This window comes from Ictidomys tridecemlineatus, chromosome 4 (assembly GCF_052094955.1).
Source record: "Ictidomys tridecemlineatus isolate mIctTri1 chromosome 4, mIctTri1.hap1, whole genome shotgun sequence".
Lineage (NCBI taxonomy): Eukaryota > Metazoa > Chordata > Mammalia > Rodentia > Sciuridae > Ictidomys > Ictidomys tridecemlineatus.
In genome coordinates, this window is record NC_135480.1 from 107361777 (window position 1) to 107377329 (window position 15553).

At 33.9% G+C, this 15553-nt stretch overlaps 1 protein-coding gene across 2 annotated transcripts; it reads left to right on the forward strand.

Moving 5' to 3' along the window:
- Positions 1-11689: 11689 nt before the first annotated feature.
- On the forward strand, positions 11690-14929 carry LOC101974052 (olfactory receptor 8G50). Of its 2 annotated transcripts, XM_013364835.2 has the most exons (2): positions 11690-11704; positions 13991-14929. In XM_013364835.2, the coding sequence occupies exons 1-2, from the start codon at positions 11690-11692 to the stop codon at positions 14927-14929; spliced, it is 954 nt and encodes a 317-aa protein (XP_013220289.2). The 2 variants fall into 2 exon arrangements, with proteins under 2 accessions (XP_013220289.2, XP_005339610.2); XM_005339553.3 differs by lacking the exon at positions 11690-11704 and having other exon boundaries at positions 13985-14929.
- The last annotated feature ends 624 nt before the right edge of the window (positions 14930-15553 follow it).

Genomic DNA, 15553 nt, shown 5'->3' on the forward strand with positions numbered 1-15553 from the left:
AAGAGGCTATTTTGCTTTAGGAAAATAATTGTAATTTGTACAGATTCAGTAAGGAAGCAATTCTGGGGGAAGAAAAAAGGAATGTCCCCAAGTCATGAGATTATTGCTAGTACTTGATTATTTGGGAAGAAAAAAGAAAAAATCAGTGCCAAGGGTAAGACTGGATAAACAAGATCAGACACATTGAGGATAGCACCCCACTGGGAAATCCCAGATTCCATCTGCCCTGGATAATCTGTAACTCCTCTAAATATTTTAAACAGTTCTTCAAATCCTCCACATGGTCATTAATGTTTTATACATTTGGGACATGGGTCTTTTTAGGCAAAACTCATTACCTTAAATCACAGAATAAATACATATGGTCATTATTCTTTGATAGTCTCAATATTTTCTGGACCTGACTTTTTAAACTAAATATATTGGAAAGCAGTTCTGAAATTGTGATATAAATAATAGATTATACAAAATATAACTTCTAATTCTTACAAAGTGTAAACAACTAAACTAAGGAATATTGATGCACATAAAATGTGATGAGTACATTTCTATGCAGGAGATAACAATGGAATGGAAGAAATTGACAATAAAAAGCAAGACTGAATGTTATGTGCATTTAGACATGTATCCATGCAACATTCCATGCTTGAGTATTTTGGGAGTATGTTACCACTTCTATTTTTCTGACAATTCTCTGCACATTACTCTATAACCCAAGAAGTTAGTGCTTCATTTTCCAATCCCTTGTGTAGAGTCTCAGACTGAGAAATAGCACTTTTAGCTAATGCATTTATATTTTACTTAACCTGAAGGAAAAGTTAAAAGTCAGATAAGTGCTATCTAAATTCACTATTAATTAATAAAAATTACTTATTTTATGGTTCATGTAGGAGACTTTCAGCCAATAAATTTTCTTTTCTCATTTTGCTGTATTAAGCTCCCATTGGTGCTTTGGAAAACAACCACCAAAAAAAATGAGATACTCCTCCTGAGAAGTGCTATTGCCATCAACAAGTCTCAGTGGCTCATATGACAATATTCTAAGAATAGTGGCATCAACAAGTTGCTCAGCTCCCCTGCCTTCTGCCATGGTACAGTTCCCAGATGATATTTCTCATTTTTCTCCATCAATTTCTCAGATTTTAGAGTCCAAATATTTCTATCTTATGTGACATCCATTTCTAGATGGTGGTAGCACTACCTAGATGATTTTTCTCATCTTCAGCAGAGTTTCTGAGTCTTTAGAGACCAAGAGTTTGTTTTATGTGAGAGCCACTTCTAGGTAGCAAGTCATTTTTGTGTTTCCTTATGCCTGTAAGCTTTACAGAATTAACAAAAAAAAAATGTTGTATTGAAGAAACAAACATGGATATTTCTAAGTAACAGCATATTCTCCCCTGCTTCTCTGTTATGCTGTGCCCTGAGGCAGAGCTCAGGTTATTTATTATTCTTTAACCCTACACAAACATTTAACCTGGTAAGATCATATCTTTTAAGCATCTGTCTTATCCAACAGACATAAAACAATGCTTGCTTTGTCATCAGCTTTCTGTCCAACATGTGACATGAACACCTCAATGTATAAAATGTATAAAATCAAAACTTGTAATGAGAAAGAAAAAGATATTCCACAGTTTGAAACCTTGAACACATTTTCTTTCTGATTTATATGTACTAAATATTTACTAAATGGTTCTTATCTTCTTACCTCATTTTATATTTCAATAAAGATATCCATATTTGGGTACGTATGTAAGTAATATTCATGTATATATAAACTAATGTGTAACACACATATGTATGTGTATGCATTGAGTTTCTATTGCTTCTGTTTTAAAAGCTTTATGTATGCATGTAATTTTAAGACAATATTCTAAGAATTAAGCAAGTGATATCCAGAGATTTTTTATACTAGTGGGATAAATATAGAATGACAACTTAAGAAATTTTTATTATCTTTCCAATCATTTGTTAATGCATTAAGGGTATAAAAACTGTTTATAAAAAATACCTGAACTGTCTAATAACCATAGAACTGCTGGAAGATATATTATTTAAATATTGGCACAACTAACAGTATCCAAAATAGAAGTGGAGTACTAGTTAAAAATAGACTGATAAGGGATATTGAAGAAGAGTTATTGCAAAGGAGAAAAAAGTGAAAATAACATATTAAACACAACTATAGAAGAATATAAATAATCAAAAGTTTAAATAATTGAAAGTAATTTGAGAATAAATACATTTTAATATTAGATACTATGGTAACATTCTCAGAGTCATCTTTTATTTCTCTAATAGAAGCATGGATTAATTACAAAAGAATATACTTCCACAATTACTAGTAGCATTTGGGGGGTTCATGAGAATATCACAGGAGTGAACATTATGCAGAATTATTTCTTACCTTCTGTATTGCTTATGATTAGGTTTCGATGTATATCACACAATCACACACTCATGCACACATATATGCACACGCCATATTGTATTTAACTGGAAAATGATTCAGGGTGGTTCCGTGACTCATCAGATATATATCTATATCTTTAAACACTTGGTCTACTGTGCTAATGTATCTTCCATCTTTGGTATCAGATAACATCTCCAGATACTTCCTTCACTTCCACCACCTGATCATTAGACAGATATATATGGAAGGAAAAGAGAACATCCCCTGACTTGAAGGACACTGCATAGAAGTAATAGATCTCACTTCCACCTGTAAGGATTTAGTCATGCAAAAACCAGCTGCAAGAGGAGTTGAGAAATGATGTGAGCTTTAGATGACAGTGCATCAAATCAAGACTAAAGACATTTATTTTTGAGGAAGCAAGAGAGCAAATATCAAGAATTATTAACAGGTTCCTTCTCCATTATCTGGTATTTGTGTTAAGCCATAGATGGCTCAATTTTGTCTCTCAAGAATTTAAAATTTGTATGTAGCATTGCATCAAAGAGGAATAAGAGTATTAAATGTGATTAAAATGCAACATGAAATGTATATATACAAATACAATATTTTAGTCTCTATTAAAACTCACTAAATGTTGTATATGCCATGCTGGGTGGAGTAGTCTATATAATATCTCAGAATTTCTGTATTTATTTCTATGGGTTTGTATTTATTCTCACAGAATCCCCATCCAGAAATGGCTTTCTGTCTCAATTTCATTCTCTTCATTATTATTATTATTATTATTATTATTATTATTATTATTATTTCTTCTTCTTCCTCCTCCTCCTCCTCCTCCTCTTCCTCCTCCTTCCTCCTCCTCCTCCTCCTCCTCCTCCTCCTCCTCCTCCTTCTCCTCCTCCTCCTCCTCCTCCTCTTCTTCTTCTTCTTCTTCTTCTTCTTCTTCTTCCTACATGCTTATAAACCTTGTTTATCTTTTCAAAGAACCAAGTCTTAGTGGCATTAATACTTTGTAATTTTTTTATTCTCAGTTTCATTAATTTTGGCTCTGATCTTAATTATTTCCTGTCTTCTATTGATTTTGGAATCACTCTGCTCTTATTTTTCTTGGACTTTGGGGTCTAATGTTAGATTATTTGGAGGATCTTTCTGTATTTTTAATGGGGGAACTCAGTGCTCTAATCTTTACTCCTAGAATGACTTTCATACTTCTTTTTTGAATTTGTTCTTTTTAATTATACATGACAGTAGAATGTACTTTGACATACCATATATATACATGTTGTATAACTTTCCATTTTTGTGGTTGTACATGCTGTGTAGTTATACTGGTAGTGTATTCATATATAAACTTAGGAAAGTTATGTCTGATTCATTCTATTGCCTTTCTCATTCTCATCCCTTCTTTTCCCCCCACTCCCTTCCCCTCAGCCTATGTCAGCATCCTCATATAATAGAGAACATTTGGCCTTTGTTTTTTTTTTTTGGATCAGCTTATTTCACTTAGTATGATATTCTCCAGTTCAATTCATGTACTATCAAATGCCATAATTTCTTCTTTATGGCTGATGTAATATTCCATTGTGTATATGTATCACATTTCCTTTATCCATTCGTCTTTTGAAAGGCACATAGATTGGTTCCATACCTTAGCAATTGTAAATTGAACTGACATAACATTGATGTGGCTGCATCGTCATAGTATGCTGATTTTAAGTTCTTTGAGTATAGACCAAGGATCAGGATCGCTGGGTCAAATGGTGGTTCCATTCCAAGTTTTCTGAGGACTGTCTATACTGCTACCCATAGTGGTTGCCAGTTTGTAGTTCTGCCAGCAATGTATGAGAAAAAAAAATGTGCAGCCAAAGATTTATGTAAAGGCTAAATTCAGACTTTCATAGTTAATACCCCCATGTGGATACTATCAAAATCTGAGAAAGTAGATCACAGAGGATTTTAACTACATGGTCATGAGAGCAACTCAATTCTTCATCCTACCTAACCCTTCCCCAATCAGTTACTACTAGTGAATAAATGTATTTCTACTTCTGTATCAGGGCTTCTTCCATCTTGGAATGTCTGGGTTTCTCCAAACCTGCTAAACAGATTGAAGTTGGAAAATATTAACCTTTGTACACACTGCGACCAATCTGTCCTTGGATGAGAGATTCAGATGAGCATCTGAGGAAGAAACATCTCAAGCCAGTTACCTGGGGCTCAGTTTTCTAATACTTTACAAGTGCTGACATTTCTCCTAAGTTAACATGTAGCGCACATGATCTCAGAGAGCAGTCTGATAAAGCATAATGCTCATGTCAGTCATATTCTCAGGGATTGTCAGGTCATTGTCCAAATCAGGTTTGGCCTTCCTTAAGGAGCCTGACAAGGTTTGGGTTTCCTAACCAGAAGGGGAATCGAGGCCTTGTTCCCCCATCCAAAGACTGTAGGAACTGAGCAGAGGACAGAGGATGCATCTGACAAAGAGAGAAAATGTGGACACAGGAAGAGGAGCAGGTGGGTGCAGCATTGCTTGCCAGCCCCAAGCTGCTCAGTGAGAAGCAGTCAGAAGTTTTATGGGTGATGTGGTGGAGGAAAGGATGGCTGGCCTTAGGAAAGTTGCAGAAACCAAGATATTTTGTTTAGCTTTATAAAACAAGGATTATATACAAAAATAGGCATCCATTTCAATTTTCAAGAATACAATTACAATAATTAAATATGTTTTTAGAAAATATAACTGGGCTCAAACTGTTGATGTCTCTGTTTAAATTTTTGAGTTAAGCATGATATTGGATTCCTAGTGATGATGAATTTATAGTAAATATAGTAAAGGCCCAGTTTTGTTGTATTACATATCAAAACATATATATTCTCACTTCAAAAGAAAAACAAAACAAAAAAAGAATGGCCTTCATACTGTCCCAGAGATTTTTGACAAGTTATATCCCTATTCTCATTTGTTTCTAAGAATTTTTTCTCCCCTGATTTCTTCTATGATCCACTCCATATTCAAAAATATATTATTTAATCACTCTGTGTAAATATTTTCTGTTTTTTATCATGTTATTGAGTTCTATTTTTATTCCACTGTGATCTGATAAGATGGAAGGAATTATCTGTATATTTTTGCATCTGCTAAGACTTGCTTTGTGTTCTAAATTTGATCTGTTTTAGAGAAATTTCCATATGCCTCTGAGAAGGAAGTAAATTCAGTTTCTTGATGGATGAAATGTTCTATAGATATCTGTTAAGTTCTTTGGATCAATAGTATTTTGTTGTTGTTGTTTTAGATCTGAAGAGTCTTAACTTTTGTCTGGATGAACTATCTAATGGTGAGATAAGTGTGCTGAAATCAATGTGATCATATTGTTACCTATTTGATTTTTTTAATATTGAGAAGGCTTATGTATGGAGGTTCACAGATGTTTGGGGCAAAATGTTGGCAATCATTATATCTTGTTGTTGGATGTGTCCATTAATCAGAATGAAATGACTTTCTTTGTCTCTTCTGATTAATTTTGGCTTAAAGGCTACTTTGTTTGATATAAGAATAATTACCCCTGCTAATTTTTCCATTTCCATTTGCTTGGTATATCATTTTCCATCATTCCACTTTTAGCTTGTAGATATATTAGCCTATAAATGAGTCCTTTATAAAGAATATATGGTGGGGTTTCATTTTATAATCCAAACTGTCAATTTATATCTTTTATTGTATATTTTATAACTTCTACATTCAATGTTTTATAGAAAAACAATTTTTTATTTCCTGTCTTTTTCATTTATTTAATGATTATTTCAGTCTTGATTCACCTTTAATTGGCTATAATATAGTAAAGTTAATCCTTTTTCTGGTTTTTATTTTTCATTTCTTCTGCATAAAATATTTCATTAAGTAGGTTTTGTCCCATAGGCATAGTAATTCTTTTAGTTTCTGCTTATCATGGAAGATTTTTATTTTATTTTCAATTCTAAAGGACAATTTTGCTGCATGTAGTAATTTTGTTTGACACCCTTTTCTTCAGGATTGTAATATATAATTTCAAGTACTGGCATTTAGGATATGGATTGATAAATGAGTTGAAATCCATATTGACTTATCTCTAAATGTGATTTGTCATTTTTTCTTGCAGCTTTTAAAATTCTGTCTTTATTCTGTAAATTAGGAATTTTATTTATAATATGTCTTACAGAGGAACTTCTCTGATCTTCCTACTGGGGTTCTAAATGCATCTTTTATTTGGATGCCTACCTCATTCCTGATGTTGGTGATTTGTCAGATTCTATTTCATTGAAATGATTATGCATTCCTTTATTGTGTTTTGTTGTTTTCGTATACTCCAATAATTTTAATTTTTTTCCCTTAATATTATCCCAAATTTCATGGTCTCTTAACACATTTTCTTCATCATCAACTTTATTTACAAGATTATATCTGTGTCTTTAATGCCTGAGAATCTTTCTTTTATGCCGTCTAATCTATTGTTGATTTTTTTCACAGAATTTTTAATTTGATGTATTGAGTTTTTTCATTTACAGGAATTCTGTTTGGTTCTTTTTCAGAATATTTATCTCTTTATGAAAATGATCTTAAACTTTATCTATTTTCTCTCATAAATATTATGCTCATTATTTACATTATCTTTTAAATCATTGAACATTTTTACTGCAAACTTTCTAAATTATTTTTCCAACATTTTCTCCACTGTGGTGTCAACAGAATCAACTGAAATGTTCTGAGCCTTTTGAGGTGATTTGTTCCTTTGCTTTTTCACACCATTTATATGTTTACTCATCTGCTGGGATGATTATCACTTTTACTTTTATGTTTCTACTTAAACATACACGAGGTACAAAACACCAAAGGAACAAACTACCCCACACAGCAGAGAACACTTCAATGACTGATTCTGCTGACACCACAGTGAGTTTCTTTCTTTAAGAGCCTAGAGCTGGCAAATATCCAGGTATCAAAACTCCCCCTGAATATGTCTCCTCTGCTGTACCCAGTATCAGCACCACTTTGAAAGGAAACATTAAAGCCTACTTAGTATAATCAATTCAGACTGAAGGCATGTACTAATCAATCTTAAGAAAAGCAAACTTTGTGGAAAATGTTGCCCATAGTTCCTTTAATCCAGGAATAAAATTGTGGCAATTTTATATTCTGTGTCTTTAATAATATTCTAGACAGGGCTGAGAAATTAGTTACTAACGATAGTAAATTTGTGCTTACATTATATGAGTGTTTACATTATATAGGGGGAGAAGATAAAATCTTCAAAAGGAAAAAGAGAAGAAATAGAAAGTATAGAAAAGAATAATACAAACCAAGGTATAAGGAAGAAAAAGATGGCCAGTGGAGATTTGAGGCAGTAATGGTTAATGCAAGAGAGAAAAGACTAGATAAGAGGAGTAGGTATAAACCTGAGCTAGGAAATCAAAGATAAAATTATTTCAGTTAAAGATTTAAAATATTAAAAAGGTTTGAGGGTACAATATCAAATACAAAGGAATCAACAGTCAATGCAAAATGAAGGCTAACATGAATACATACGTATGTGTATGTGTATACTATAAATGATCAAAATGGATATGAGGGATTTTTATAATAATTTATGCCAAGGTAGAGAAAATTCTCACTGAGTCTTCCTAGCTCGAATTCCATTAGGCTTTGGGACCTTTAGAAGATACCCACCATCATTGTTCCCTGGTTGCTGTGGCTTTCTCACCCCCTGTTTCTTGTTTGTCAGTGCAGGGGCCTACAGCTACATGCTCGCTCACAGGGTATTTGTTCTACTGTATTTGGTGGTTGTTTCAATTGGGTGAAGATTCAGGGCTGTTGCACTGGCTGCTGAAGGATGCTGTGCACTAGGTCCTCTTCACAGGACCTTCTTTAATGTGGCATAAAACCTAGTGGCTATCTGGAAGCATAAAACCTCTGATTTCAGGTTCTCTGTGGTTAGTCTGTGGTTTAGAATCCTCCCCTCCCTGACTGATATAGATTGCCAGGGTACTGTCACTATGACTGGGATATATAGTCCATTGAGCAACCTGTATCTGACTTTCTATTGCACATGGTTGTGAATTCCTGATGCCCAAGCCCCTCCACTGAGTCTTTTCTTGGTTTTGTTTTGAGCGTTGCTATCTTAGCACGTGATGACTGCCTAGAACTGCAGCAACTATGGGTGTAGGCTGACTGTGGGCCATCTATGGTTCAAAATCCTGTGATCAGGGTTGTAAAGTTCACCCAGAGTTTATTCATCACCATGTTGGGTATAGGATGTCAGTTTGCCCATCTTTGCCTGAGCTCCTGTGGAGAATGTCTGGTCAGCTATTCTTTTACTACTTCCTTTCTGGGATGTTTCTGGGGGCATGTGTCAAGGGTTGTTGCTCAGATCCACTCTACTATCTTCAGTGGAAGAACTGAGAATTTGGCTACATTCTCTTGCCTCTTCAAATTCCAGAGCTCTTTCCTTTGCTCCAGAAATGTGGAGAGCCAGCAAGATCCAGGAAGACCAGGTTTCTGCAATACTATAACATCTCTATATAAATTTCACTGAGCAGGGTCCAGGCATTCCCATTCCTCTTGAGGGAAATCAGTAACCATTTCCCTGAAATTCAATAGTTCCATTTCCTGGCTTCTATGGTGCCATCATTTTCCTTTTGGATCATTAAGCACCTCTGTAGCAGAGAGATTCTGTGCACCTGAGCCTAAAATGGATCCAAAGAATTTATTGCAATTTTTATCTCAAATTTCATATATTATTATATAATGAATGGTAACAATATTAAATGTAAATTTACTTCCAAATGAATAATTTATTGTGAAGATAATTTTTACATTACAATTATTGTCATTGTCCTGCAACATTTGTCTTTCATTTATAGATGGAAAGACATTTTTATCATTCTTTATTAGTCAAGAACTCCTCACCAATATCTAAATTTTAAGATTATATCTGAATGAAACCATTCTATTCAGCCCCAAAGTTACCAATCCCTAGAATTCCTTGTTTATTAATATATATAATCTAAATGTATCTACTAGGATCAAAAAAATAGTAAAAACTTTCAAATTTATACACTTTGGTGGTATTTTCTGCTTTTCTATTTTTCCCTAGTAGGATAATGATTTAAGAAAATTCTTTTAGTGCATATTTCAAATTTTTTTGAAAAATTTTAATTTTTATATGTGTTGTCATGAAAGTCACTGAGTTCTAACAATATATCTTACCACATTCTTTTTAATCCATAATCAAACAAGAACAATGAATTGCACAAATATGACCATGTTCAACTGTTGAGAACCAAATTTGAAAAAGGAAACTTGTGAATTTTCCCCAGAGTACACACTTGTATGAGATTCCCATGAGAGGCCATTATCATTGATTACTCTTAATCACACTCTGATTAACTATACAGAGTATACAAAAAATAATCATGATCATCACATCAGCCAACATTTGCAGAGGGCCAAGTGGCTTTGGGCATCAGCTTCAAGAGAACTCAAGATTAGTGACTCAAAGAATACCTTTGGTCTGTCACCACCTCTTACCATCAAAGTCATTTTTCCTCCAGAGCAACTAAGAAGAAAAAACAAACAAGACTGATCTCTTTGAGAAGAACAAGGGGTGAGTCTGAATTCCAGATCTTGACTTTTAAAGTCTTAAAATCTTCTGCTGAACTCTCTCTTTCAGACTTAATAGAAATGCACATGGTTGTTTTATCTGTTTCTCCCTGTTCTCAGGGAAGAGTCAAATACCCTGGTGAGCAAAGATTCCCTTATCATCTCTCAGTGTCTTGCAGTATTGAATCATGGAAAATGCTTCTTTGTTTACTCATTACAACCCAGGTAGTGTGAGAGCATTGCTCATTCATTTGGATTCTGTATAAGCTTGTCTATACACTTTTTGCAGTTATGTTATTGATCACATCTTCATTGAGACTTGCTAAATGCAGGGCACTTACAAGCACTGTAATAAATTTATAATTAAGTGTATAAAAGATCAACTGGAATCAGTACATGCTACATAGAGGCAAAACTAACATACCCATGGGCACACAAAATTTTTCTTGTTACTGTGATGTCACTATTAAAGATGGTATATCACATATATTGTCATTGTTCGGCAAAATTTTTTAAATTTATAGATGGAAAAACTATTTTATCATTCTTTATTAGTCAGGATTATATGGGATCTCACAGGATTAAATGATAAAGAAAAAATAAAAAGAATTATGAGTTAATTCTGAGAAACTACCAAAGGTCCTTTTAGATAATAGTTATAACATGTGATACTTGTTTGGACATAGAAGACACTGAGCTACAGCCCCAGGCCCATTAACAATACATGGAATTTTGAGAACATTTAAACCATAGTAGTATGGGAACTCAGATTTATTATTACAGGCAAAATCAGAAAATGTATTAAAATTAAAAAACTGAAGAGATAAATATAAAAGTGTGGGAGTTGGGTTTACAAAATCAGCAACATTTTGGCTCAATCGTGAAAAAACGATTTCCTAATGTAGACATACTTCAGCTTTTCTTCTTTTTGGACAGCTTTTGTAGTAAAAATTGAATTGGCCCAGAATTAGGGAAGTTTGTGCTCTACAGGAGGTGACCAAATGGAAAGTCAGAGCAGATATCAAGAAGCAAATTCCTGGTACTTCACTTAAAGCTGCTATGTATTTCTGACAATTTTACAATTGTATTGCAATTAAATCTTGCTTAATAATATCTATTTTTTAACTTGTTGATTTTTGTCTGATAAAGACATAGAAATAATACCTTAATTGGGCATGTTTCTGTTTTGCAGCTACAATTTCTTAATAGTCAATAGCAAGATAGTGCTATGTTTTTCTTGTTTTGTGTTATGTAGCACAATTTGGTGTTACCTGAGAAATCCGTACGTTGTTTGAAGAGAACTTGACAAAAATACAGAGGTGAAAATCAAGGTTTATAGGAGAGTAAAAAAAAGTAACTCATAATAGAATATTGTTTGTGTTTAGAATGGTGTCATTATTATTTTGAAATCATTTAAATTTTTATAAAATATTTGCTGAAATATAGCTGACATAAAATCTACCTTTTCAACTCTTTAATTCAGTGATTTTTGTATGTTCATGTAGTTATACACCTGTCACCATGTTTTAATTATAGAACACCTTCCTGAAAATCCAAATAAGATCCAGGCCCTTTAGCAATCCCATCCAGCACATTCCTGCTCATAGCCCTGGGCAGACACTGATCTGTCACTTTATATACCAATGGAATTATACAATGTGTCCTCTTTTCTGTCTGCTTTCTTTCATTTAAAGTGTTTCAGGTGCATTCATGATGTGCCATATCTCAGTGCCTTTTATTGTTCTTATATGTTCCATTATAAGAATATGCTACCTTTTGTTTGTGTATTCATTCCTGAATGGGCATTTAGGTGACTTTCACTCTTTGGTTCTCATAAGCAGAGGTGCTTTGGACATTCACATATAACTTTTTGTTTACATGTATGTTTTCTTTTCTTATGAGTACTTACATAGCAGTGAAATTTTGGGGCCAAGAAATAACTCTACACTTCATATTTTGAAAAACTGCCACAACTGTTTTATCACAATTTATTTCATTTTGCAGTCCTACCAGAAATTGATAAAATGGATGAAGATTCACAATCCTTCCCATTCTTGCCAAGACTTGTTTTGATCATAACCTTCCAGATGAATGTGTACTAATTTAGATATTAGGTATCCTACAAAAGTTCATGTGTGAAACAATGCAAGACTTTTTAGAGGTTAAACAATTGGGTTATTAAGGCCTAAACTAATCAATGCATTAATCCCCTGATAAAGATTATCTGGGTGGTAACTAGACAGGTAAGTTGTGGCTGGAGGAGGTAGGTCTTGGAAGCATGACTTTGAAGTATATATTTTGTCCCCAGTGAGTGGTACTATCTGTTCTCTTTGCTTAAGGATTATCATGTCCTGAGACACTTTCCTCCAACACACCCATCTGCCCTATTGTTCTGCCTCACATCAGGCCCATAGCAATGGAGCTGCCATATGTAGATGGAGGCCTTTGGAACTGAGAGCCCCAAATAAATTTTTCCTCCTCTAAAATTGTTCTTGTCAGATTTTTGGTCACAGTGCAGAAAAGCTGATTAAAATAATGTGAAATGTGTTATCACAATGATTTCCTTTGAATTTCCTTAACGATTAATGATGCTGAACATATTTATAGATGTTTATTAGTCATTTATGTATCTTACTTAGAATAATGTCTATTAAATTCCTCCAAATTTTTAAACTGAGTTATTGACCTTTTCATTTTTAAATTATTTATGATGGACCCTGACCACAAGCTCCTCCGTGATATTGCTAGTATACACAAAATTTAATTTGCATTGAAAGTATGTTCACAATTTTGTGTATTGTTACAAAATCTCTTTCTTAATGGTATCCTTTAAAGGACTTTTTAAAAAAAATTTATGATATCAAATTTATTTTTTCCTATAATACTCTCTGGTTTGGGCATCTTATCTAAGAAATTATTATCAAATACAAAGCCCCAATTATTTAGATTTTTCTTCTAATATTACTGTCATGTCTCACATTTAGTTTTATGACCCATTTTGAGTTATTTTTTCTGAGTGGCATGAGAAAGATATTCAGACTAATTCTGTGCAAGGAGCTATCTTGTCCCAAATTGTTGAAAAAAAAATATTCTTTACCTATGGCATTGCTATGAAACACTTATAACAATTGGATATTTTGCCATTAATATACAGTGCATTTTGTGGCTTTTATTTAGTTTATTCCTAAACATTTTATTCTTTTCCATGTTTTATAAGTAGATTTATTTACTTTTTATTGTAAATGTGTAAAAACAATTGAATTTCTATACTGACTTTGTATTCTACAACAGGCTTAATAATTAAAATATTTAAATAGATTTTCCTTTTATTTATAGGTTCCTTACAGTTTTCTGTATACAAGTTTTTGATATTTACAAGTAGAGACAATGTCACAGTTTGCTTTCCAATTAGGACACTTTGTAGTTTTATTTTCTTGCCTGATTTACCTAGCTAGATCCACTAGTATAAAGTTGAATAAATGTACAAGGAACGGACATTTTGTCTTTTTCAACATCTTAGGGGAAAGTCTTTCAGTCATCATCATTAAGTATAATATTGGTGTAAGTACTTTTCATGCTATTATTATTTTAACAGTGAGAAAAATATATTTCTTTGCCCAGCTCTTGAGAAGACTACTAAAAAGCCATGGGAAGTTTTGGAGCACTCAATAAAAGTTATCGTGGCATTTTCTTGGGTGGTCAGGGAGAAGTTTAAATAAATTCCACTCTCATAGCATGGAACACAAATAGAGACAGTTATACTTGATATTTATAGGAATTATTGGTATCACAAGGTCTATGAGTAATGATAGGGAAAGAGCTTATAGAAACCTGGAGATACACAGCTGAATAGATGTTAACTATATTTCATCCTGCATTGTGCAATGGACCAAAAATATTGATTACAAACTATTTCTTCTCTTTCTGCTTAGAACTCTCAGAAGAAAATGGCAAAAGGAAATCTTTCCATAGTGACTGAGTTCATCCTGGCTGGATTAACAGACAAACCAGAGCTCCAGCTGCCCCTCTTCCTCCTCTTCCTGGGAATCTATGTGTTCACAGTGGTGGGGAACCTGGGCATGATCACACTTATTGGGCTCAGCTCTCACCTGCACACACCCATGTACTATCTCCTCAGCAGTCTCTCCTTCATTGACCTCTGTCAATCCACTGTGATCACACCAAAAATGTTGGTGAACTTTGTGACAGAGAAAAACACCATCTCCTACCCTGAATGCATGACTCAGCTCTACTTCTTCATTGTTTTTGCAATTGCAGAGTGTCACATGTTGGCTGTAATGGCATATGACCGCTATGTTGCCATCTGTAACCCCTTGCTTTACAATGTTACCATGTCTAATCAAGTCTGTTCCTGGTTGCTAACTGAGGTGTATAGCATGAGCTTGATTGGTTCCACAGCCCACACAGCCTGCATGCTAAAGGTGCTTTTCTGTAAGAATAATATAATAAACCATTACTTTTGTGATGTTCTTCCACTGTTAGAGCTCTCCTGCTCTAGTACTTTTGTTAATGAGGTAGTAGTTCTGTGTTTCAGTGTGTTCAATATTTTTGTCCCAGCCTTGTCCATCCTCAGCTCTTACATCTTCATCATAGCCAGCATCCTGCGCATTCGCACCACTGAGGGCAGAGCCAAAGCCTTCAGCACCTGCAGCTCCCACATCTCAGCTGTTGCTCTCTTCTTTGGATCTGCTGCATTCATGTACCTGCAGCCATCAGCAATCAGCTCCATGGACCAAGGAAAAGTGTCCTCTGTGTTTTACACCATTATTGTGCCCATGCTGAACCCTTTGATCTACAGCTTGAGGAACAAAGATGTCAAAGTTGCCCTAAATAAGCTTCTCAAAAAAAGTAACTTTTCATGAAAAGTGTACTTTCCTTAGAAAAAGTTTATAAGCCATAGAATTTTGATAAATAAACAATTGAGAGAACAGTGTTTATAATTAGTCATGAGATTACTGCTATTACTTTATTGTTTGGAAGAAATGTACCAAGGGTGGACTGAAATCGCAGGATCACACACAGAAAAGGCACTGGGGTGCTTCAGAATTCATCTATCTGGATTAACCTGTATTACAATGGAATGTTTTTAAAAATAATTCAAAACCCTCAACATGTTTGATTATGCATAATACACATAAAACATGACTCTGAGCATAACTTATTTGTCTTAATTTGTAGAATAAATACATTTGATGATATCCTTTTATATTCTTGATATTTGTGTATAAAACACTCCTTGCTATATAACTTTGGAATTATGCTATTTCCTGATAATTTCAGACACATATTCCCATACAGATATTCTGAAAGAACATACAGATATGCTGAAAGAAACCATGTCTTTTTCTTCACACATGTATTATTTCTGATTTAGTAGTGTCATTCTTTTACCCTTGCGTTGTGATGTTTAAACATGAGGTACACCCCCCCACCCCCAGAAAGTTTAGAGGTGAAATGATTTAGGTTATAAGAGTTTCAACCAAATC